The sequence below is a fragment of the Mustela lutreola genome, chromosome 8 (genome assembly GCF_030435805.1).
Source record: "Mustela lutreola isolate mMusLut2 chromosome 8, mMusLut2.pri, whole genome shotgun sequence".
Taxonomy (NCBI): domain Eukaryota; kingdom Metazoa; phylum Chordata; class Mammalia; order Carnivora; family Mustelidae; genus Mustela; species Mustela lutreola.
In genome coordinates this window covers 59,555,777-59,581,215 of record NC_081297.1, presented here as the reverse complement: position 1 = coordinate 59,581,215, position 25,439 = coordinate 59,555,777, and the positions used below count along the sequence as shown (strand labels likewise).

The window sequence follows — 25,439 nt, the reverse complement described above, 5'->3', positions numbered from 1 at the left end:
CCACCACCTCACTTAAAATCTGGAGGTGTCTTTGTGTCTAAAATGAATTTCTTGTAGACAGCACACTGATGGGTTTTGTGTTTTTATCCATTCTAATACCCTGTGTCTTTTGATTGGGGTATTTAGGTCATTTACATTCAGGTTAACGATTGAAAGAAATGAATTTAGACATGCTATGCCATTGTATTGTCTATAAGGTGAGTGTTACTATATACTGTCTCTGTTCCTTTCTGGTCTACTACTTTTAGGCTCTCTTTTTGCTTAGAGGACCCTTTCACTATTTCCTGTGGACTGGCTTGGTGTTAGCAAATAAATAGAACAAATTGTGATGTATATGTAAGACAAAATCACCAAAGCCAAAGTAAATAGCAAAGTACCCCAACCAAGCAAAAGTCAGTTACTACAAAGTGTCATGTATCTGAATGAGTCCATTGCAAAAAGGAAAGATAGTCACATGCAAAGTGTTCAATGACATTGGAAACACAGTAATCCAGCTGAGTAAACCAGTATAAGTGGTGGGAAAATGATCAGAAACTTGCCCAGCAATGCACATAGCATAAACAGGTTACAGAGTTTCCTGTTCTTGATGGTTGTATAATGAAGGGGCTTGCAAATGGCAATAATAGTGATCAAAGGACATGGCAATTAGAATTTGAAATTCAGTTACCCCTATGAAAATAAAGAATAGTTGGGCAACACAACTGTTATTGGAAATGATATTATCCCTGGTGATAATTAACCCCAGAAATCGAGGAATACATGTAATTGAAAATGAAATTTCTAAGAAAGACAAGTTCTAGCTAAGAAATACAGAGGCCTCTGTAGAGGAGAGCTCACCCAAGTTAGGGTGATGACTGTTAGGTTTCCATTGACACTTTACATGTTTGGGATAAATAGGCAGAGTAAAATCAGAATCAGAAATCAAGATCATCACACACAAAACAGACAATCATATCAAAAAATGGGCAGAAGATATGGACAGACACTTCTCCAATAAAGACATACAAATGGCTATCAGACACATGAAAAAATGTTCATCATCACTAGCTATCAGGGAGATTCAAATTAAAACCACATTGAGATATCACCTTACATCAGTTAGAATGGCCAAAATTAGCAAGACAGGAAACAACATGTGTTGGAGAGGATGTGGAGAAAGGGGAACCCTCTTGCACTGTTGGTGGGAATGCAAGTTGGTGCAGCCTCTTTGGAGAACAGTGTGGAAATTCCTCAAGAAATTAAAAAGAGAACTTCCCTATCACCCTGCCATTGCACTCCTGGGTATTTACCTCAAAGATACAGAGGTAGTAAAAAAGAAGGGTCATCTGTACCCCAATGTTTATAGTAGCAATGGCCACAGTCACCAAACTGTGGAAAGAACCAAGATGCCCTGCAACGGACAAATGGATAAGGAAGATGTGGTCCATATGGAGTATTATGCCTCCATCAGAAAGGACAAATACCCAACTTTTGTAGCAACATGGATGGGACTGGAAGAGATGATGCTGAGTGAAATAAGTCAAGCAGAGAGAGTCAATTATCATATGGTTTCACTTATTTGTGAAGCATAACAAAAAGCATGGAGGACATGGGCAGTTAGAAAGGGGTTGGGGTAAATTGGAGGGGGAGGTGAATCATGAGACACTATGGACTCTGAAAAACAATCTGAGGGTTTGAAGTGGTGGGGGGTTGGGAGGTCGGGGTACCAGGTGGTGGGTATTATAGAGGGCACAGATTGCATGGAGCACTGGTTGTGGTGAAAAAATAATGGTACTGTTATGCTGAAAATAAATAAATGAAAAAAAAATCAGGATCATCAGAAAGGCTCAGCAGGACAAACTCTGATCATTGTGGGGTAGTTTATTTCTTTCTCTTCCATTTTTATTTCTATCAAAGATATGACACTACACTGATGAATGTGGAGGACATTACCCTAAGTGAAACAAGTGGAAGGACAAAAAAATGCATGATTCCACTTTTATGAGGTGTTAAAATCAGTCTATCTCATGGAAATGGAGTTGAATGGCAACTATCTTAGGGTGGGGCAGGGTCAGCAATGGGGAGTTGCTATTAGCTGGTATAAAGTTCAGTTCTGTAAGAAGGATAAGTTTTCAAGATGTTGAAGATGAATACTGTTGAAGAACATTGTTCACTGTACTACATTTTGCCTGCAGTTAACAATACTATATTGTGCCTTTAAAAATACAAGTGGGTAAATCTCAAGTTAAGTGTTCTCACCACTTTATAAATATAATTTGTACTTATTCACAACCATAGCAGTTAATAAAGACAATGTTATAATAATAGCTACTATTTATTGATAGCTAATTATGCTGTGTGCTTGAAAGGTTCATTCTCATCCCTATGGTACATTATATATGCCAGATATCTGACACCTGATTTACCTCTGGGAAAATATATATTGAGAGGACATAGAAACCCTAACTTTGTCAACTATTTGCCTTCTTTCATATACAAAATATACTTCAGATAGAATGAAATTGAGAAACCATTCATAAGTTGTCTATTACATTTTGAATACCCTTCAATTTTCTATTACTTATTTTATTTTTTTCTCTATAATTCCTGTGCTGTATTTCTCAGTTGAATATGTTACATAGAAATCATTAGGAATGGTATGGCATGAGTTAGGATTATAGTATATTTTCTATTACTAAATAATCATTTATATTATTTAGAATACTTTATTGTATTCATAATTTTCTTTCATTTTCTCTCTCACACACATAGAGAAACACGCATCCATCTTTCCAAAATACTTTAGGCACTTAATACCTTAAGTAGAGTGAGTGGAGGAGTATTTTAACAGGTGAAATTCTAACTTTATATGAAAGTTGTGATCTGTTATGATCTGTTATGAAGATTTTATTTTATATAAAACTTAAATGATTTTGCTTTTTAGGCATCAAATAATTTAGACACATGCCCAGTTTCAGCCTAGTTCAAAACTAGAAGGGAGCTATACATATATATTTCAGCATTATCAGAAAGCAAAACTTACACCATGGAATTAGAGAAATCCAACTTATTCTACATATCTAAGATGGTATTTCTTCACTATTTTCTACAGTATGTGTATGTGTTTGTATGTATACATGTATGTATGTCTGCATCTACTTGTATATCTACCTATATCTAGTGAGTCATAATGGATTTTGGAAATAAGGAGATGTATTTAGCAGCATATCTACAAAAGTATATATGTTAAGTATCTATTCTTTTTTTGACAATAGATAAATTATGTGAAAACACCCTATTTAGCGAGCAATGTTCTGTGGTTTTTAAATGAAAGCTTTCACATTTTTCAAAAAATCATATGGCATTTGAAGAATTGATTTCCTAGAGAAACTGCAAGATTGTGAAAGGATTTCTGGCAAAGATCACTGAAAATCACAAAATTATATTTTCTATATAGAGTAAGGAAAATATCACATCAATAATTACAGTGCCTCCTCCATTCTGTGTGATAATCATTTTCCTAAACAAAATGCAAAGTAAATTACATTTACAAATTAAAAGAATTAATAATCAAGACATTGAAACTAATCAAAGTTTCAGAAGAATGGGAACCAGAAAAACTTATGGAGTTATTTCATCTGAATGGGAAATATATTAAATGTGCTTATAAACTCTTAGAAAGAAAGAATGAATAAGGATAGCAGGAAGACCACTGCCATTTAAAGGTGGCTCAAATTTCATGTTTGTATATTTTAAATTGCCCTGCAATGTGTCTAATTTGTAAAACCATAACATTTCATTTGCTTGAGAAAAATGCAATCTTCCTTGCCCTGTCCATGAAGGCTCCCTTGAGTTGCTGGTTCCTTAGGCTGTAAATAAAGGGGTTCAGCATGGGGGCTACTGAGGTGTTTAGCACAATAACACCCTTGCTCAGAGACACTATGTCTTTTGCTGCTGGATTAATGTACATGAAAATGCGCTGCCATAGGAAATGAAGATGGCAATCATGTGGGATGAACAGGTGGAAAAGGCCTTTGTCCTCTGACTAGCAGAAGGAATCCTCAAAATTGTTCTAATGATATATATGTAGGACAGAATTATTATTACCAGGGTGAACATTAAAGTAAACAGAGACCAGGAAAACCCCATTATCTCTAGGAATTTTGTGTCTGAACAAAAAAGTTGCAGCAGGGGGTAAAAATCACAGGCAAAATAGTCAATAATATTAGACCTACAGTAATTAAGGTTTAAGAGCAACATGAGTGCAGGGAATACAATTAAGAATGAAATCAGAAGATATTTGCAAACGACATATCAGATAAAGGACTAGTGTCCAGAATCTATAAAGAACTTAGCAAACTCAACACCCAAAGAACAAATAATCCAATCAAGAAATGGGCAGAAGACATGAACAGACATTTCTGCAAAGAAGACATCCAGATGGCCAACAGACACATGAAAAAGTGCTCCATATCACTTGGCATCAGGGAAATACAAATCAAAACCACAATGAGATATCACCTCACACCAGTCAGAATGGCTAAAATCAACAAGTCAGGAAATGACAGATGCTGGCGAGGATGCGGAGAAAGGGGAACCCTCCTACACTGTTGGTGGGAATGCAAGCTGGTGCAGCCACTCTGGAAAACAGCATGGAGGTTCCTCAAAATGTTGAAAATAGAACTGCCCTATGACCCAGCAATTGCACTATTGGGTATTTACCCTAAAGATACAAATGTAGTGATCCAAAGGGACACATGCACCCGAATGTTTATAGCAGCAATGTCCACAATAGCCAAACTATGGAAAGAACCTAGATGTCCATCAACAGATGAATGGATCAAGAAGATGTGGTATATATACACAATGGAATACTATGCAGCCATCAAAAGAAATGAAATCTTGCCATTTGCAACAACATGGATGGAACTAGAGCATATCATGCTTAGCGAAATAAGTCAAGCAGAGAAAGACAACTATCATATGATCTCCCTGATATGAGGAAGTGGTGATGCAACATGGAGGCTTAAGTGGGTAGAAGAAGAATAAATGAAACAAGATGGGATTGGGAGGGAGACAAACCATAAGTGACTCTTAATCTCACAAAACAAACTGAGGGTTGCCGGGGGGAGGGGGTTTGGGAGAAGGGGGTGGGATTATGGACATTGGGGAGGGTATGTGATTTGGTGAGTGCTATGAAGTGTGTAAACCTGGTGATTCACAGACCTGTACCCCTGGGGATAAAAATATATGTTTATAAAAAATAAAAAATTTAAAAAAAAAAAAAAAAAGAATGAAATCAGCCACAAAGAGAAGACAAGGAGTATGCAGACTCTGGGATTCATGATGGTCATGTAATGCAGAGGTTTGCAGATGGCAATATAATGGTCATAGGACATGGCAGCCAGCAGGTAAAATTCAGTGACTCCCAACAGAATGAAAAAAAAAAAAAAAAAGAACTGAGCAATGCAATCATTAAAGGAAATGGTTTTATCTCCTGTAATCAGAGTGCTTAGGAACTTGGTATGCTAACAGTGGTGAATGAAACCTCTAATATGGAGAAGTTTTTGAGGAAGAAATACGTGAGTGTCTGGAGGTGGGCATCCAGCAGGATAAGGGTGATAATGGTCAGGTTCCCAGTGATGCTGAGCATGTAGGTGATGAACAGAAAGACGAAGATCACTCCCTGAAGCTGCGGGTCATCTGACAATCCCAGGAGGATGAACTCTGTTAGTTCCGTGTGGTTTCTCCTTCTCCAGTTGCTTATTTGTTGTTCTCCTGCCAGACCTCTAGGAGAAAACACAAGGAAGAAACTCGAAGAGAGGATTAGCAGAGGTCCAAGTTTGGAGACAGAATTTGGCAAAAACAAAAACAAAAACAAACAAACAAAAAAACCCTATGTGCTTTCATCTACAAGGGAGATTTTATGAATCTTTGACTGATTCTTCCCAACCCACAAACGTCTTGCTGAAATCTCCTATGAACTCTTCCACTATGCTGTGCATGTCTGAAAGTTTAGGAAGAGTCTGACCTTCAAAGCTTTTGCAACACAGTCAAGTGCCTGGAAGTTACAGGGGCTTAAATTTATTTTACTTGTCTACTTAATTCACTCATTCATTCTGAGTTTGTTCTTGCATCACAAACACCCATCAGGTGAAGTTCTCTATTGTATGCCCAATTCCTGGCTGCATATTACATAGGTTGTGTCTTTGTTTTATAAGATGTTTTCCCCTTTCTTTTATAAGAAAGGACATGTAAAAGAAGCCCCAAATTTTTGACATATAATAAAAAAAAAACTTCATTAAACATTATTTCAAAATAGGTCTCATTAAATTTCTTTAGAATGCTTTCTTTTAATTAACTTTACTCCTGCTCAGTAACAATGCTCTTCCTTCATCAGGGTTTGCTTTTCCTATGAAGCACTAGTTTCTCATAACACCTGGGAGCCTCAATATGCATTCTCATCAAATAGGCAATATTTGGTTTCATTTGAATTGAATTTCAATTCAATCCCCAAATTGAAATTTCTGCACTAAATTTACTGCCTTTGGAGATATTATTTTAAAAAGGCATATTATTACTCTTCCATAGGTAATAATGTGTCAATACACTGCATTTTTAACCTTATTTCAAGGTTTTTTTTTTTTTTTTTTTTTTGCATATTCTTTATTTTCCTAACTTTCCTACCAATTTCAACACTTTCTGAAAAAGAATAACTTGACTGAATTACACATTTTGGCTACTGAAGAAACATACGAGGAAATGTATGAAGAGCTGTGAAAGAAGGTATTAATATATATAGAAACGTTTATGTGAGCATTACTGAAAAGGAGTACTTAAAGGCCAATTTTCTAGGATCAGTGAATATAGGCTTAAAACAACTCTACCAAGAGAAGATCTAATATCACAGACCTGGGGGAAGCACACTGTACTATTATGTAAAAATATTAATGAATATCAATGGACTATATTCATTTACTATATTCATTCATTTTTACCAACATTGCCAACATGGATGTTATTCATTCATTCATTCATTCATTTATTCATTAATTAATTCAGCAGGATTTGGGGAGAAAAAAACCTCTAGGTTTAACAAGGTGCATATGATTTCTCAAGCCTGAAGCCACCCCAAGGATGTACTCATGCAGAGTATGAAGGATATTCTAAGAATTTAGCCCATCTTTTTATTTCTGAACACAGATCCATATTTCCCCTGGAAGAACATGGGTTAGGTTCAACTTAAATTATTTTCCACCCATTTGGTTAAAAATCAAGAACCCTTTCTAAGAACCCCTGAGGCATATACTTTGAGCTATTCAAACTCAAAGTTAGTGATAATACTTTGTGTTTGTTAAATAAGATGGCCACAAAGTACCTTCAAGTTTCATTCCAAAAATATCACTGTTCCATTCTTCATTTAGTCATCAATAATCAAATAAAAAAGGAAAAATATATAAACTCATAACAAGATCATGGTATAAAAATCTTATTAATTTCTTACTTGTGACAATCTAAGGTAAATAGCTCTTACAGAAAGTTTATGGGATCTGCAGGTTAGAGGAACATGAGCTAAAAATTCAAATGGGCTGTTTAATGGATTTGTGACTTTAGCTGGTACTTAATTTCCCTAAGCATCTGTTTTCTCGGCTTACCATGGATGTAAAATTTCAAGGGCATTTTGGGAATTAATTGAAATAATATAAATGAAAGTGCTGTATAAACCATATGGCATTAAATATGCTTTAAGAAGAGCTGGTTTATTTATCTTCTTTTAGTGGAATTGTTTTCCAAGTTTGAGCAGAATATTCATAGTAAATGTGATTGTACAAGGGCATTATTTATTCAAATGAAATATTAAGGACTTTTACATTCTATCTCACTAACTTTTATGACACCCTGATAGAACTTTATCTTTGTCCCCAAATGAAGCACTAGGGTACTGTGGTTTTGTACCTTAGATATATTTGTTTTGTTAACAAGTGTTCAATATATTAGAGACTACCTAAAATTAAAGTCTGTTCTCTTAAAGAAAGTACTACATAACTTATATTCAATTAGAAACACAGCCACAGAGATGATAATTTCTTCCTTTTGTTTGAGAATGAATAAATTATATAATAAAGCAAAATATACTAACATCCCTTTACATTGTTAAAAATAAATCCAGTTGAAAAATGAAATTCCAACATATCCTATTTAATCTGACTAAAAGTTGAGCTGGTGGCATCACAATCCCGGACTTCAAGCTCTATTACAAAGCTGTCATCATCAAGACAGCATGGTACTGGCACAAAAACAGACCCATAGATCAATGGAACAGAATAGAGAGCCCAGAAATAGACTCTCAACTCTATGGTCAACTAATCTTCGACAAAGCAGGAAAGAATGTCCAATGGAAAAAAGACAGCCTCTTAAATAAATGGTGCTGGGAAAATTGGACAACCACATGCAGAAAAATGAAATTGGACCATTTCCTTACACCACACACAAAAATAGACTCAAAATGGATGAAGGACCTCAATGTGCGAAAGGAATCCATCAAAATCCTTGAGGAGAACACAGGCAGCGACCTCTTTGACCTCAGCCGCAGCAACATCTTCCTAGGAACAACGCCAAAGGCAAGGGAAGCAAGGGCAAAAATGAACTTTTGGGATTTCATCAAGATCAAAAGCTTTTGCACAGCAAAGGAAACAGTTCACAAAATCAAAAGACAACTGACAGAATGGGAGAAGATATTTGCAAACGACATATCAGATAAAGGACTAGTGTCCAGAATCTATAAAGAACTTAGCAAACTCAACACCCAAAGAACAAATAATCCAATCAAGAAATGGGCAGAGGACATGAACAGACATTTCTGCCAAGAAGACATCCAGATGGCCAACAGACACATGAAAAAGTGCTCTATATCACTCGGCATCAGGGAAATACAAATCAAAACCACAATGCGATATCACCTCACACCAGTGAGAATGGCTAAAATCAACAAGTCAGGAAATGACAGATGCTGGCGAGGATGCGGAGAAAGGGGAACCCTCCTACACTGTTGGTGGGAATGCAAGCTGGTGCAACCTCTCTGGAAAACAGCATGGAGGTTCCTCAAAATGTTGAAAATAGAACTGCCCCATGACCCAGCAATTGCACTTTTGGGCATTTACCCTAAAGATACAAACGTAGTGATCCAAAGGGGCACGTGTACTCGAATGTTTATAGCAGCAATGTCCACAATAGCCAAACTATGGAAAGGACCTAGATGTCCATCAACAGATGAATGGATCAAGAAGATGTGGTATATATACACAATGGAATACTATGCAGCCATCAAAAGAAATGAAATCTTGCCATTTGCGACAACATGGATGGAACTAGAGCGTGTCATGCTTAGCGAAATAAGTCAAGCAGAGAAAGACAACTATCATATGATCTCCCTGATATGAGGAAGTGGTGATGCAACATGGGGGCTTAAGTAGGTACGAGAAGAATAAATGAAAGAAGATGCGATTGGGAGGGAGACAAACCATAAGTGACTCTTAATCTCACAAAACAAACTGAGGGTTGCTGGGGTGAGGGGGTTTGGGAGAAGGGGGTGGTATTATGGACATTGGGGAGGGTATGTGTTTTGGTGAGTGCTGTGAAGTGTGTAAACCTGGTGATTCACAGACCTGTACCCCTGGGGATAAAAATATATGTTTATAAAAAATAAAAAATTATACTAAAGAAAAAAAAAAAAAGTTGAGCTGATAAGTAATGAAGCAATGACACAGTTTGGGAGACTCCATTGCCTTCTATATGTCCGACAGTCTGATTTTCATACAGGTTCAGTAACATTCAGAATGGCCAGCACATAAAAAATACTAGCAGTTGGCATTGTTGCAATCCAGGGAAACCAGCATTCCTGAACAAATATCCTCTTAGTGTACCTCTTTGCTTTCTGTTGTTAATGTTTTTGTCCTAAGTTTCCTGTTATTTCTTGAGTATAGAGAGTGAGAGAGGAGCAGATGTATGAAAGAAAAAAACACCAGAGAGTATTTTAAAATGTCTGATGTGGTTTCTACACAGACCTTATGTAGCATGAGTTACATAATGTTTTATCTGTTCTCTCTGCCGATGGTGCAGAAATAATTCAGTGAATCAAAATTGCCAGAACAGGACTGCACTCAAAACAGTAATGAATATAAAACATAATACACTTTACAATTGAGATTTGACAAAAAAGCTTGGGGGACAGTGTCCAATGACACAGAAAAAATAACAATGAACAAACAACCATTCTAAATGTGATCTGTTTCTCTGGAGAAACAAACATACTGACAGAAATTATTTTTCAGACAGAGAATACCAAAAAAGTATCTCGATTCATACTTCAGAGCTCTACCAAAAGTGCCTTTACACCATGACATTTTTTTAAAATGGTAAACTGCCACATTGTACCAAGTCATTCATTGCCTCTATTAACTTTTTAAAAAAATATATTTTATTTATTTGACAGACAGAGATCACAAGTAGGAAGAGAGGCAGGCAGAGAGACAGAAGCAGGCTCCCTGCCAAACAGAGAGCCCTATGTGGGGCCCGATCCCAGGACACTTGGTTCATGACCTAAGCCAAAGGCAGAGGCTTAACCCACTGAACACCCACTGAACCACCCAGGCATCCCACCTTTATTAACTGTAATCTGCCTTCCAAGAAGAATTTTTGCTACTCTAATACTGCTAGTGCTTTATACTTTTTCCTTTCTCACTCTGTTGCTCACCAGCAATGTCAGTTGAGGAGGTTCTTGTTTTGATTGATTAATGTCCAGTATATATTGGCACCTTCCTTGACTTGATCATGATAATATATTCATCCCCAAATGATATAATGTGAGTGTAAAAAAACCAATAAAATTGTGCCTGTCTTTAGTAAAAACTAAGCAATATATGTAGGTCAATAAGAGTTTGGAAAATGTAAAGTAGAACAAGCATAACTTTTTAGTCATTTTATTTTGTTTCATTTTCAAATCAGATTATTATATCAGCTGTTATAGCTCAAGACCTCAATCAAAACCTCAACCTCTCAATTTACATATTTGTGAAAAAGAGATAATCACCCTAATTTGCCATATAGCTTTGAAAACTAAATATGGTATGATTGAGGACATACTTAGTTGAGTATATGGCATAGAATAAATGCTCTCTACAAAAGAGACATTATTATTTGTGAAATTCCTATTAGACTTCCAGGTGGCATGAGTGTAACAGTGACTGCCTGAATACTCACTTATCTCATAGTTTTAAATATAATACAGATAAACAAGGAGAGTATGTAAAATAAGACATAACATATACCTTAAGCATAACTACAAAATAGAAGATATATGACCTTCAAATAATTTATAAGCAGTAAAGTAAACATTCAATCCTATACTTGAAGGGAGGAATTGGACAAACACTGCAGATATTATGTAAAAAATATGGTTGTTGCAGATAATATATTTCATTTTTTATAACTTTAAGAAATAAACTGCAATATCAGTAACAAAGTAATATTTAAGAGTAAGCTGACTAAAATGTTTACTCCTTTAGCTATTACCACATACAATATTTGTATTATTCATAACAATCAGCAAAATTAGGTATATTTTATAGCCACTGCCTTTCTGTATAGAATTGTAACTCAATAAAGAAATGGAACCTATGGAGGGTTTGAAAGAAAGATATAATGTAGTTGTAGAAAAATTAAAGTGCTTTGCCTTACAAATATCTGTGAGATGGATATTGGAGGATACTATAGAAGTTGAAATTTTATTTGTCCTTTATTGGGACTTCACAATGACATCTATTCATGTTAATATATATTTTCATTTGTGTCTAGAAAGTAGTACTTTATGAAGCAAGTTTCTGAAAGCTTGTTTTACTTGCTGATTCCTCAAGGTATAAATAAAAGGGTTCAACATGGGGGCAATTGAGGTGTTGAGAATAGCTACTCCTTTGGTCAGTGTTGCTCTTTCTTTTGCTGAAGGCTTGACATACATGAATATACAGCTCCCATAAGAGATGGAAATGACAATCAAGTGAGAGGAACACGTGGAGAAAGCCTTTTTCCTCTGACTAGCAGATGGGATTCTCAGGATGGTGCTAAGGATGCACAGGTAGGAGAGAATCACTAATGCCAAAGTGAAGAGCAGAGTGACAAAAGCAAAGTAAAAGCCAATCATCTCCAAAAGCCATGTGTCTGAGCACGAGAGTTGTAAGATGGGGAAATAGTCACAAGAGAAATGATCAATTACATTGGAAGCACAGAAATCTAGCTGGAGGATGAGCATGAGCGGTGGGAAAATGGTAAGAAATCCTCCTAGCCAGGACCCAAAGACAAGCAGGGTGCAAAATTTTTTGCTCATGATGGTGGTGTAATGAAGAGGCTTGCAGATGGCAACATAACGATCAAAAGACATGGCAGTGAGAAGAAAAAATTCAGAAACACCCATGAAGATGAAGAAAAATAGTTGAGCTAAACAATTGCTATAGGAAATGGTCTTGATATTTGTAATGATTGCCCCCAAAAATCTGGGGATAGAGACACTGGTGAATGTGATTTCTAAGAAGGAGAAATTCTGCAGGAAGTAATACATAGGAGTCTTGAGATGACAGTCTATCAAGGTGAGGATGATGATGGTTAGGTTTCCAGTGACACTTAATAAATAAGCCATAAATAAAAAGATGAAGATTACAACCTGAAGCTGTGGGTCATCTGAGATGCCCAAGAGAATGAACTCTGTAATCATTGTATGGTTTCTCATGTTGCCTTTTATTTTCTTTAAGCAAAATCTACTGTTGGGAAACAAGACAAAAAGAAAGAGTATGTGAATAGTAAAGGAATTAAAGGTTTAAAAAATTTTAATGTTCATATTAGTAGCTCCAATGAAATGAAGCAATGGAACTTTTCCTGTGTGCAGTTTTGCAATATCCACTCAGTCTGTTAAAGCACATATATCTTATACATCCTCTCTTGAAAAGGAAAACCGTATCATTAGGTCTATGTTAAAAGTCCCCTCATGAGTGACTTTACATAACACCTGTACCTGTAAGCAAATTGTCTATATATGCAACATATGTCTTAATTTTTATTTCTTAATTTTTATTTTATTTTAATTCCAGTGTTGGTAACACACACTTATATTCAATGCACTTGTACAATATAGTGATTCAACAATTGCATACATTACCCAGTGCTCATCAGGGCCTGTGTACTCCTTCCTTAATCCCCATCCCCTATTTCTGCCTTTCTCCCACCCATCTCCCCTCTGGTAATCATCAGTTTGTTCTCTACAGTTAAGAGTGTCTTCATTCCATAAGGGAGGAAAAAACATCCAATGGGAAGAAAGAGAGTCTTTCCAACAAATAGTGGTATAAACTGGTCAGCTACATGCAGAAGAATGAAAATACACCACTCTCTTACACCATCCACAAAACTAAACTCGAAATGGATGAAAGATCTAAATGTGAGACCTGAAAGCATAAAACTCCTAGAAGAGGGCACAGGCAGTAATCTCTCTGAAATTGGCCACAGTAACATTTTTTTAGATACGTCTCCAGAGGCAAAGGAGATTCATTCCTGCAATACTAGTTATCACATCTGTAATTTAGATATTGAAGCATTGTTTTCCAGTTTCCAAGATTGTGTGTTCTTAGGACTGAAATACCTAATTCTGATTTTTAACTTTGATTCCACTTACAAACTTCATCTTCTGATTTTGGTGGAAGCTGATGTCTCTGTTATAATTCCTGAGTTTATTAAGAACACGATTATTGTTATTCTTAACATATATACTTTTTAAATGTGACCAGAAGAAATAAATGTATTTCCTGTCTTAGAAATATGAGACTAGAATTGCCTTAGTTGTAAATGAGAGTAAAATTCTTTATTTGTATGAAAGAAAACAGAAGCCAGAAATATCATTTAATACATGGAAAAAGCAATATAAATAACATAGTTTTTACAACATAGTGATCCATTCATGTCATCTTCATGTTCTTTTTTTAAATTAACAATTGACATCCCTTTTATTTTTTTCATTTTAAACTATGTTTACTTTGTTTTGTTACTCTCCATATTTGAGGACAAGATGAGTTCATAAGGGAATTTTTGGATCACAAAATATCTCCTTGTCTTCTTTCCAGAAGAGTAAATGAATAGAATTAATAAAATTCTCTGTAAAATGTACATTATAGAAACTATAGATTATTAAAATGTAATCAATATAGGGCACATGGGTGGCTAAGTCAGTTATACATCTGCCTTCAGCCAGGCCATGGTCCCAGGATCCTAAGTTCTAGTCTGGCATCAGGCTCCCTGCTCAGTTAGGAACATACTTCTCCCTCTGCCTCCAGCTCCCTCTGCTTGTGTTCTCTCTCCCTGTCAAATAAATAAATAAAATCCTTTAAAAAAATGTAATCTATATGTTGGCTAACTGAACATAATAAGAAAATTTTTAAAGAATTATTTTAAAAATGAAGCTCATTTTGGTACAATTAAAAAAAAAAAACAGTTAACCAAAATAAATAAGTTTCTTTTTTAGCAAATTCAGTGAATTTGGTTTTAGAGAAATGTTCAATGCAGAAAATTGTAGTCTTTTTATGATTAAAAAAATGTAATCTTATATGACTTTTATCCATCATGTTCTGTCTTTATTCTTAGAAACCAATATTTTATCTATGCTATAAGTTCTCAATAATATTTGCGGTATTATTTTCTTCCTGTAGGGGATAAGTGTCAAGCTTATATTGTGTCTCTTTTTTTCTTTTAATTTTTCCTGACAATCAACTTTTCTCCCTTCAGGAATAAACACACTACTATTATAAAACACCAGCAAAACTGTCAGATCAAAAGACAGAGATTGCTACCATATTTTGAAAAATGACTGAAGTATTAAATCATAAAATTAGTTATTATAAATATACTAATGTGATAACTTGGGGATCCCTGCAATATATTTCAACAAAATAACCTCAGAAATGGGAGGTAAGCACATTCACTGACAAGTATGGAACATACTTACTTTTTGTTATGTCTAATGTTTCAAGTCATAAATATAACCCCAGATTTTCTTACTTTATTTAAAATGTGAGAGGCAGTGCATTCATAATCTACTTCAGGAGGTTTTTGTCATGAGTTTATCCTTGTCTCTGTCATGTAAAAGCCTCTTACACTGAGAAAATGCAGGCTTGATTGCACACAAGCTTTCTATAGCCTCTGCTCCAATCAAAGGAATTTCTTTTTATCACTTTTATCTTTCCATATTACCATAAACATTGTTCTGACCTGAATATCAAGAATTACTATTGTAAGCCTATGAGTTCTTTAAGAGATTTCCACGGGGTAAAACCCTATGATTGGAAGGTAAAATATTTCACAGCTCCCTGGAGAAGATGAAGATTGACTGAATACTATCCAAATACTAAACAATCTTACCTTCTCTGGTCATTGTATAAATCCCTGAATGACCAGAGTGAAGAAAGGAAAAGTTGCAAAAAGTGATAAACTCAAGAAGTATAGTGATGCTGTGACATTCATCTTCCTAGAAAGCTAGCAATGCAGTGACATAAAAGCAAAAGTATACTTAGCAGCAACACAATCAGACTAGTTTCCATTTGTGTGTACTTCTTTTTCCTGATATGCTCATGGAGCTCAGTCTACACTCAGGAGATCGTTTATTCTTAGTTCCTTTGGGACTGGTTAAATACAGGGCTGAGCTACACAGTAGTGGATCCTTCACCAAAAGTAGCAGCCAGACTTTATTAAATGATACACCTCCACCTGTAAAAAGTAGAATGAATAAGCAAATTATTTTATTTATTTATTTTTGTTGTGTGTTTTTGTTACTAACTTTAAAGTGAAAATGGGGCTTTGAAATGAAAATGCCTCAATTACCAAGTTCATTGTTTAAAAAAACAAACCCAAGAAACATTTTCAGACTTTAGTATTAGGCTATTGGTCACCTTCTTCCAAAAACTAGAGAATTAAATCCTCTGCCAGATCTAAAATCCTCCTTTATCTTGTCAACTCTCAGCCCCAACCTGCTTACTGTATCCACAATCCATGGGACCAGTTCTGGATCTCATTATTCCCTTGGAAATGTCTGCTCTATGCTCAACAAACTTACCTATTCTTTCTTTTTTGTTATTAATTAAAAAAAAAAAAAAGACTATAGTTGACCTACACTGTTACGTTAGTTTCAGGTACACACTTAGTAATTTGACAAGTTTATACATTACGCTATGTTCATCACAAGTCTAGCTACCATTTGTCCCCTTACACTGGTATTACAATATCATTGATTGTATTCCTTCTGTTGTGTCTTTTACTCCCATGACTTACTTATTCCGTAACTGAAAGCCTGTATCTCCCTCTCCCCTTCACCCATTTTACCCAACCCCCAACCCACCTCTCCTCTGACAACCATCAGTTTGTTCTCCATATTTACATGTTTGGTTCTGCTTTTTGTTGTTTATTTGTTTATTTAAAATATCTTATTTATTTATTTGTGAGAGAGATAGTGAGAGAGAACATGAGCAGGGGCAGGGGAGAGGGAGAAGCAAACTCTCCCACTAAACAGGGAGTCCCATTTGGGCCTCCATCCCAGGTTCTACAGATTATGACCTGAGCTGAAAGCAGACACTTAACTAAGTCATCCAGGTGCACTGTTTATTCATTTTTTTTTTAAAGTAGCGACTATGAGGAGAATCATATGGTGTTTGTCTTTCTCAGTCTGAGCTATTTCATTTATGATAATACCATCTACATCCATCCATGTTATTTCAAATGCAGGATCTCACCCTTTTTATGGCTGTGTATTATTCCATTATATATATGCATATATACACATACACTTATGTATGTATACACATACATATATGTGTATCACCTTATTTTATATATATGTACATACATACACACAACTGTATATATTATATATATTATTTATATTTTATATATATATATAAAATCACCTCTTCCCTATCCATTCATCTATTGTGTCTGTTGACAGATACTTAAGTTGTCTCATATCTTGGCTATTGTAAATAATGTTGCAATAAACATAGAGGTGTATATATTATTGAAATTAGTGGGTTTGGGGGGACTGGTAAATACCCAATAATAAAACCATTAGGTCAAAAAGTACTTTTGACCTAAATTCTTTAAATTCTTAATTTTCTGAGGAAACTTCATAATGTTTCCCACAGTAGGTGTAACAATTTACATTCTCACCAACAATGCATGTGGGGTCCTTTTTCTCCATATCTTATCACCATGTGTTTTTGTTTTGTTTTGTTTTTTTGTTTGTTTTTGTCATTTTGACTTCAGTAATTCTAACTGGTATAAAGAAACATCTCAGTGTGGTTTTGATTTGTATTTCCCTATTGATTCATGATGTTGAGCATCTTTTCATGTGTCTGTTGGCTACCTATATGTCTTTGGGGGAATGTCTGTTCAGGTCTTCTGCCCATTTTTTAAACAGACTGTTTGCTTTTTTGGTGTAGAGTTCATAAGTTCTTTATGTATTTTGGAATTAAACCCTTATCAGATATATCGTTTGCAAATATTTTCTGTCATTCAGTAGGTAAACTTATTGTTTTGTTGATGGCTTCATTTTTTTTTGTGTGTGTAAGAACTTTTTATTTTTCTGCAGTCCCAGTAGTTTATTTTTATTTTTGTTTCCCTTAACTTAGGGGATATATCTAGAAAATTGTTGTTATAGTCGTCAGAGAAATTACTGCCTGTGATTTCTTCTAGGATTACTTATGGTTCCAGGTCTCACATTTAGGTTTTTAATCCATTTTGAGTTTATTTTTTAGAACTTTTTTTTAATTTGAGTACATGGTTTTGGAAAATGGCCAGTTTCATTCATTTACGTATAACTGTCCAGCACTGTTTATTGAAAATACTGTTCTTTCTCCACTGTATTTTCCTATCTACTTTTCATAGATTAATTGACCCTATGATCACAGGTTTATTTCTTGGATCTGTAGTCTATTGCATTGATCTAATGATCTATGTGTCTGAAAAATGCTATTGGTACTTTGATAGGTATTGCTCACTGGAGGCAGATGCTAGTCCAGTCTGGGCTTTTAAGGCAGATGAGAGACAGCAACACTGCAGCTCTTTGGTGTTTTTAAATTGCATCTTTTTTTTTTTTTTCTTGCCCAAGGACAGAGGAATCTATTCCCAATCCCTTAGTACTACCCCTTCCACTTATGTTCTCAGTAAGGGGCTGGGGGCTCCCTTTGTTCTGTGTCTCCTGTTTCTTCTGTGCTCTTGCCTTTGTCTTTGTCATTGGTTGCTCAGAAGTTGGTTCAGTCAGCCCTAGTTCTTCAGCAGGAATCGTACTACTAATAGGCATAATTTGGTGTGGTCTGTGGAGGAGGCATGTTCAGGGTCATCCCACACACCATCTTCTCCTATCAAAGATGCATTTTAAAATCTTGAAAACTCAGAAGAGTATTTGAAACTTTAACTTTTTTTTTTTAATTATACGAGTGAATTGCATAGGATATTAGAAGAGACTTGTATATAACTTAGCAGTTTCATTGTTGGTTAAGTTTTAGGAAATCAGTTGCTACCAATATCACATCATTAGCTGCAGTGCTAAATCCATTTGCATGCATTCCCTTGCATATGTACAAGTACTGGTAGAACATATATGTGAAAACTAAATTTTGATAGATATTTCAAAATTTCCCTCCCACAGACAAGAATAAACACCATTGCAAGCCAAGCATCACAGATATTAGATGTCTGTTCATCTAATATCTGATATTAGATGTCTGATATTAGATGTCTGTTCTTCAAATATGTAAGTGTAAATATCACTTACATATTCTACAAATGGAAAGATGAAACGAAGCCACAGTACACATATTACTAAAGATAGTCATGTGAAGACCAGATCACAGAGCCCAGATATTAAGGGTAAAGAGACACAATATCTTTGTAAACTTGGAAAAATTAATTAACTTTTCTGAGCATTAATTAGTCTACTCATAAAATGAGAAGACTAATAGTCTTAACTCCTAGGATATCCTAAAGATTAAATGAAGTAATGAAAGAAAGTGCTTACAGACTAGTTAGGATACAGGAAGTTCTTAACAGAAAAATGTTTACTCATTTAATTTTATATTCCCCAACTGTTAGAGAGGTTGAACATTCTTTTAAGAAGATATTATTTATTTATTTGAGAGAAAGAGACAGAGAGTGGTGCCTGGGTGGCTCAGTCATTAAGCGTCTACCTTCAACTCAGGTCATGAGCCCAGGGTCCTGGGATGAAGCCCCACATCCAGCTCCCTGCTGAGCAAGGAGCCTGCTTCTCCCTCTCCCACTTCCCCTGCTTGTGTTCCCTTTCTATTTGTGTTTCTATCAAATAAATAAATAAAAATAAAATCTTAAGGAAAAAAAAAAAGAAAAAAAGGAAGAGACTGAGATAGCAGTAGAGAGCACCAGCAGTTAGTAGAGGCAGAAACAGAGTCCAAGGGGGGATCTATCCCAGGACCCTGAGATTATGATCTCAGCCAAACTCAGACACTTAACTGACTGAGCCACCCAGGCTCACCCAAGGTTGAACATTTTTTGTACCTAATGTAACTTTAGTGAGTTAAGCACAGGGGTAATCCACATGCTCCTACAGTTTGTTTACAAACACATATATTTTAATGAAAAAAGATTTTACATGAACAATTGATCAAACATAGAGCCATTTCGATGAGTTAAGCATAAGGCAATCTTCATATGCTTCTACACTTAAGTTTACAGACACTTGTATCTTTTTTTTTTAAATTTTATTTTTTATAAACATATATTTTTATCCCCAGGGGTACAGGTCTGTGAATCACCAGGTTTACACACTTCACAGCACTCACCAAAGCACTTACCCTCCCCAATGTCCATAATCCCACCCCCTTCTCCCAAACCCCCTCCCCCCAGCAACCCTCAGTTTGTTTATGGGATTAAGAGTCACTTATGGTTTGTCTCCCTCCCAATCCCATCTTGTTTCATTTATTCTTCTCCTACCCACTTAAGCCCCCATGTTGCATCACCACTTCCTCATATCAGGGAGATCATATGATAGTTGTCTTTCTCTGCTTGACTTATTTCGCTAAGCATGACACGCTCTAGTTCCATCCATGTTGTCGCAAATGGCAAGATTTCATTTCTTTTGATGGCTGCATAGTATTCCATTGTGTATATATACCACATCTTCTTGATCCATTCATCTGTTGATGGACATCTAGGTCCTTTCCATAGTTTGGCTATTGTGGACATTGCTGCTATAAACATTCGAGTACACATGCCCCTTTGGATCACTACGTTTGTATCTTTAGGGTAAATGCCCAAAAGTGCAATTGCTGGGTCATAGGGCAGTTTTATTTTCAACATTTTGAGGAACCTCCATGCTGTTTTCCAGAGTGGCTGCACCAGCTTGCATTCCCACCAACAGTGTAGGAGGGTTCCCCTTTCTCCGCATCCTCGCCAGCATCTGTCATTTCCTGACTTGTTGATTTTAGCCATTCTGACTGGTGTGAGGTGATATCTCATTGTGGTTTTGATTTGTATTTCCCTGATGCCGAGTGATATGGAGCACTTTTTCATGTGTCTGTTGGCCATCTGGATGTCTTCTTTGCAGAAATGTCTGTTCATGTCCTCTGCCCATTTCTTTTTTTTTTTTTATGTTTTTTTTTAATATATATTTTTTTATTTTTTATAAACATATATTTTTATCCCCAGGGGTACAGGTCTGTGAATCACCAGATTTACACACTTCACAGCACTCACCAAAACACATACCCTCCCCAATGTCCATAATACCACCCCCTTCTCCCAAACCCCCTCCCCCCAGCAACCCTCAGTTTGTTTTGTGAGATTAAGAGTCACTTATGGTTTGTCTCCCTCCCAATCCCATCTTGTTTCATTTATTCTTCTCCAACCCACTTAAGCCCCCATGTTGCATCACCACTTCCTCATATTAGGGAGATCATATGATAGTTGTCTTTCTCTGCTTGACTTATTTCACTAAGCATGATACGCTCTAGTTCCATCCATGTTGTCGCAAATGGCAAGATTCCATTTCTTTTGATGGCTGCATAGTATTCCATTGTGTATATATACCACATCTTCTTGATCCATTCATCTGTTGATGGACATCTAGGTTCTTTCCATAGTTTGGCTATTGTGGACATTGCTGCTATAAACATTCGAGTACACGTGCCCCTTTGGATCACTACGTTTGTATCTTTAGGGTAAATATCCAATAGTGCAATTGCTGGGTCATAGGGCAGTTCTATTTTCAACATTTTGAGGAACCTCCATGCTGTTTTCCAGAGTGGCTGCACCAGCTTGCATTCCCACCAACAGTGTAGGAGGGTTCCCCTTTCTCCGCATCCTCGCCAGCATCTGTCATTTCCTGACTTGTTGATTTTAGCCATTCTGACTGGTGTGAGGTGATATCTCATTGTGGTTTTGATTTGTATTTCCCTGATGCCGAGTGATATGGAGCACTTTTTCATGTGTCTGTTGGCCATCTGAATGTCTTCTTTGCAGAAATGTCTGTTCATGTCCTCTGCCCATTTCTTGATTGGATTATTTGTTCTTTGGGTGTTGAGTTTGCTAAGTTCTTATAGATTCTGGACACTAGTCCTTTATCTGATATGTCGTTTACAAATATCTTCTCCCATTCTGTCAGTTGTCTTTTGGTTTTGTTAACTGTTTCCTTTGCTGTGCAAAAGCTTTTGATCTTGATAAAATCCCAATAGTTCATTTTTGCCCTTGCTTCCCTTGCCTTTGGTGTTGTTCCTAGGAAGATGTTGCTGTGGCAGACGTCGAAGAGGTTGCTGCCTGTGTTCTCCTCAAGGATTTTGATGGATTCCTTTCTCACATTGAGGTCCTTCATCCATTTTGAGTCTATTTTTGTGTGTGGTGTAAGGAAATGGTCCAATTTCATTTTTCTGCATGTGGCTGTCCAATTTTCCCAGCACCATTTATTGAAGAGGCTGTCTTTTTTCCATTGGACATTCTTTCCTGCTTTGTCGAAGATTAGTTGACAATAGAGTTGAGGGTCTATTTCTGGGCTCTCTATTCTGTTCCATTGATCTATGTGTCTGTTTTTGTGCCAGTACCATGCTGTCTTGATGATGACAGCTTTGTAATAGAGCTTGAAGTCCGGAATTGTGATGCCACCAACGTTGGCTTTCTTTTTCAATATCCCTTTGGCTATTCGAGGTCTTTTCTGGTTCCATATAAATTTTAGCATTATTTGTTCCATTTCTTTGAAAAAGATGGATGGTACTTTGATAGGAATTGCATTAAATGTGTAGATTGCTTTAGGTAGCAAAGACACTTGTATCTTAATGAAAGACATGCTACTTGAAAGAATGATTATAGGGTGTATAATAAGCACAGGGTTATTCCCATATGCATTTACACTTAAGTTTATAGACACTTAGAGCATAATAAAAGAAGATGCTGCTTGAGAGAAAGATTATAAATAGTGGAGTTCTGATGGCTAAAACACAGCAAAATCCCCATATACTTCTACACTTACGTTTATAATCACATCTTTTTTTAAAACTTTTTATTTAAATTACAGTTAGTTAACATACCATGTAGTTTTAGTTTCAGGTGTACATTATACTAACTGAAAACTTCCCTACAACATCTGGTGCTTATTCCAAGGAGTGTTCCCCTTAATCTGCATTAACTATTTCACCCATTCCCCTACCCACCTCTCCTTTAGTAAAGTTCAGTTTGTTCTCTAAAGTTTAAGAGTCTCTTTAGTGGTTTGTCTCTATTTTGTTTGCTTTTGCACATTTGTTTTGTTTCTTAAATTCCACTTAGGAGTTGAAATCATATGGTATTTGTCTTTCTCTGACACACTTATTTCAGTTCGCATACTTTAGAGAGATTGAATGCTTTTAAAAATTCTATTTCTCATCCATGAATTGTCTATTCCTATCTCATGTTCACGTTTTGGGGATTATGTCTTATTTAATAGTAGGAGATATTTATGTACTTGGATATAAACCCATGGTGAATTTTTGCTGAATCAAGTTTTCAGAGCCTCTCCTTAACTTATTTATGAGGTGTTTCTACTCAAAAAAAAAAAAAAATGTATCATGAATTGTTGGTAACCTATTCTTCTTAGAGCACCTTTCCACACATTCATGTGCTCACTGGTTCTATGGTTTTGCTGTTCCCATTTGCTTCCTAATCCATCCAGAATTTATTCATATGTAAGATATGAATTTTTTTTCTTTTTAAATAAATGGTCAACTTCTCTAATATCATTAGGCTAGGGATAACATGAGAGTTTGGACAGTGAATCACTTAAAGCACCAAAGCCATGGTATCCCCTACAAGTAATGTTTCTAGTTCAGAGAACATATTGTTAGGATCCGTGATCAAAGGAACAAGACCAACACAAAGCGAAAGTTAAGCAAAGCTTTATTTCACACCAAGCTTCGAAAATCAAACCGACTAGTCTGGGCCATCTCTTACAAAGAGACAACGATGACCAGGACATTGACTCCGATGATTCCCCTACCCCACGGATCCCCTACCCTACGGCTCCCCTACCAGGCAGAGGCCGCTCCCCAACAACCCCAATGCTCCCTACGACTACTCTTTCTATTGGTGCTGCTCCCTACGACTACCCTTCTTGCCTCACAGACTAACCTTTATAGAGGTGGTTGAGCCTGGCCCACACATAGGTAGCCAAGAGACTGCAACACACAGGGAAAACTGCACAGTCATACTCGGTCAGCAATACGGGTGGCCAATTGAATTCTAATTCACCATAGCAAATATATGTATGCCTCACTGATTGGATGTCTCCATCCACCTGGCCCTCCCCTATATCCAGGGTTTGCAAGTAAGTTCCTCCAGGAGGGGCAGGGTCAATCCAAGCTTACAAGGAAACAGCTCCTCCGGCCAAGCAGACCCCTACAATGTGTCTGAGAAATTCATACTTCTCATTTTTCAGGAAAAGAAGAAAGGTTTCTTAGTATCCTCAATATAAGTGTCTAATTTTACCAAGGCCAAAGCATAGTAGTATTTGACCCTTTTCTGCAATTTCACTTCACCCCATCCACCCTCACCTTTTCCATTCCAGAATACCTGTGGGTTTCTTCCTTATTGTTTTAATAATATTACTTTTACTTCTCCTTTAGGATGTTCACAGTCACATAAGGTCTTTCCCCTTTGGCACCACAGTTCACTTCTACTTGTTCATCAATAATGCTTTATTTGTTTGTTTTTATTGAGTATTGCTGACACACAATGTTACAGTATCTTCAGGTTTATGACGTTGCAATTCAGCAGGTCTATACATTGTGCTATCCTCACCATAAGAGTAGTTATCACCTGTCACCATACAACAGGATTACAGTAGCATTGACTACATTCCCTCTGCAGTACATTTTGTTCCTGTGACTTATTTATTCCATAAGTAGAAGCCTGTACCTCCCACTCTTCTTCCCCCATTGTGCCCATCACTCCAACATCTTTCATCTGGCATTTGTGATTTTGTCATCATATATGTTCGCTGTATTGTTCTCTGTATTGATGGGTCTTTTTCTGCTTTGTTTTCTGGTTTACCTGTTTGTTTTGCTTTTTGGATTCTACATATAAGTGAAAGCATATGGTATTCGTCTTTCTCTATCTGGCATATTTCACTTGGCATAGTGTCCTCTGTGTCGCTTGATACTGTAAATGGCAAGATCTCATTCTTTTTTTATAGCTGAGTAATATCTCATTGTGGTATATGTATATGTATAATTTTGTTTCTCTATTCATCTATAAACATACACTTAGGCTGCTTGCATATTTTGAGCATTTTGAATACTGTAAAAGTGTGGGGGTGTATATATCTTTTGGAACTAATGTTTTCGATATAATATTTATATTTTTTATAATAGTGAGCAAAATGATTGATGTTCCATAAACATGGACTTTATATTCATAATTAAAAATCACTTACACAGAACCTACAGTAAAGGAAGGGACAACTCAGCCATGATGTAAAGAATGTTTAACAAATAATCTCAGAATTTCCTACAGCTGTGACATTGATATAAGAAGATAGTAGATTAGAAATTTTAAATTTCATTTTTTTCTTGTTAAATCTTCATAATAACATTAGTTCATATTAATCAGAACTTTGATTTCTTTGTATGAGACAGTACTATAAGGGTCAAATCTGTGAATGTTTGTATCTTTCCAGCTCCTTAGGGAGTAAATGAAGGAGGTCAGCATAGGGTCAACAGAGTAATTGAGAAAAGCTACTTCTTTGGTCAATGAAGCCCCTTTTCTCCCTGCTGAGTAATTAGCATATATGAAAATGGCAATGACAATCAGGTGAGAAATATAAGTGGAATAAAACTTTTTTCTCTCACTGGCATATGTGATGTATATTAGGAGAAAATCACAATGCAAAT

At 36.1% G+C, this 25,439-nt stretch overlaps 1 protein-coding gene and 1 pseudogene across 1 annotated transcript; both read right to left on the bottom strand.

Moving 5' to 3' along the window:
• Positions 1 to 3,775: 3,775 nt before the first annotated feature.
• Positions 3,776 to 5,984, bottom strand: LOC131839744 (olfactory receptor 6C1-like; annotated as a pseudogene).
• A 5,834-nt stretch (positions 5,985 to 11,818) lies between these two features.
• Positions 11,819 to 12,757, bottom strand: LOC131837879 (olfactory receptor 6C3-like). Its single transcript, XM_059183540.1, has one exon. The coding sequence runs from the start codon at positions 12,755 to 12,757 to the stop codon at positions 11,819 to 11,821; it is 939 nt and encodes a 312-aa protein (XP_059039523.1).
• Between the last annotated feature and the right edge of the window lie 12,682 nt (positions 12,758 to 25,439).

Excerpts from the sequence above, each read along its gene's own strand:
- LOC131837879 (XM_059183540.1), bottom strand. The coding sequence starts at position 12,757 with ATGAGAAACCATACAATGATTACAGAGTTCATTCTCTTGGGCATCTCA.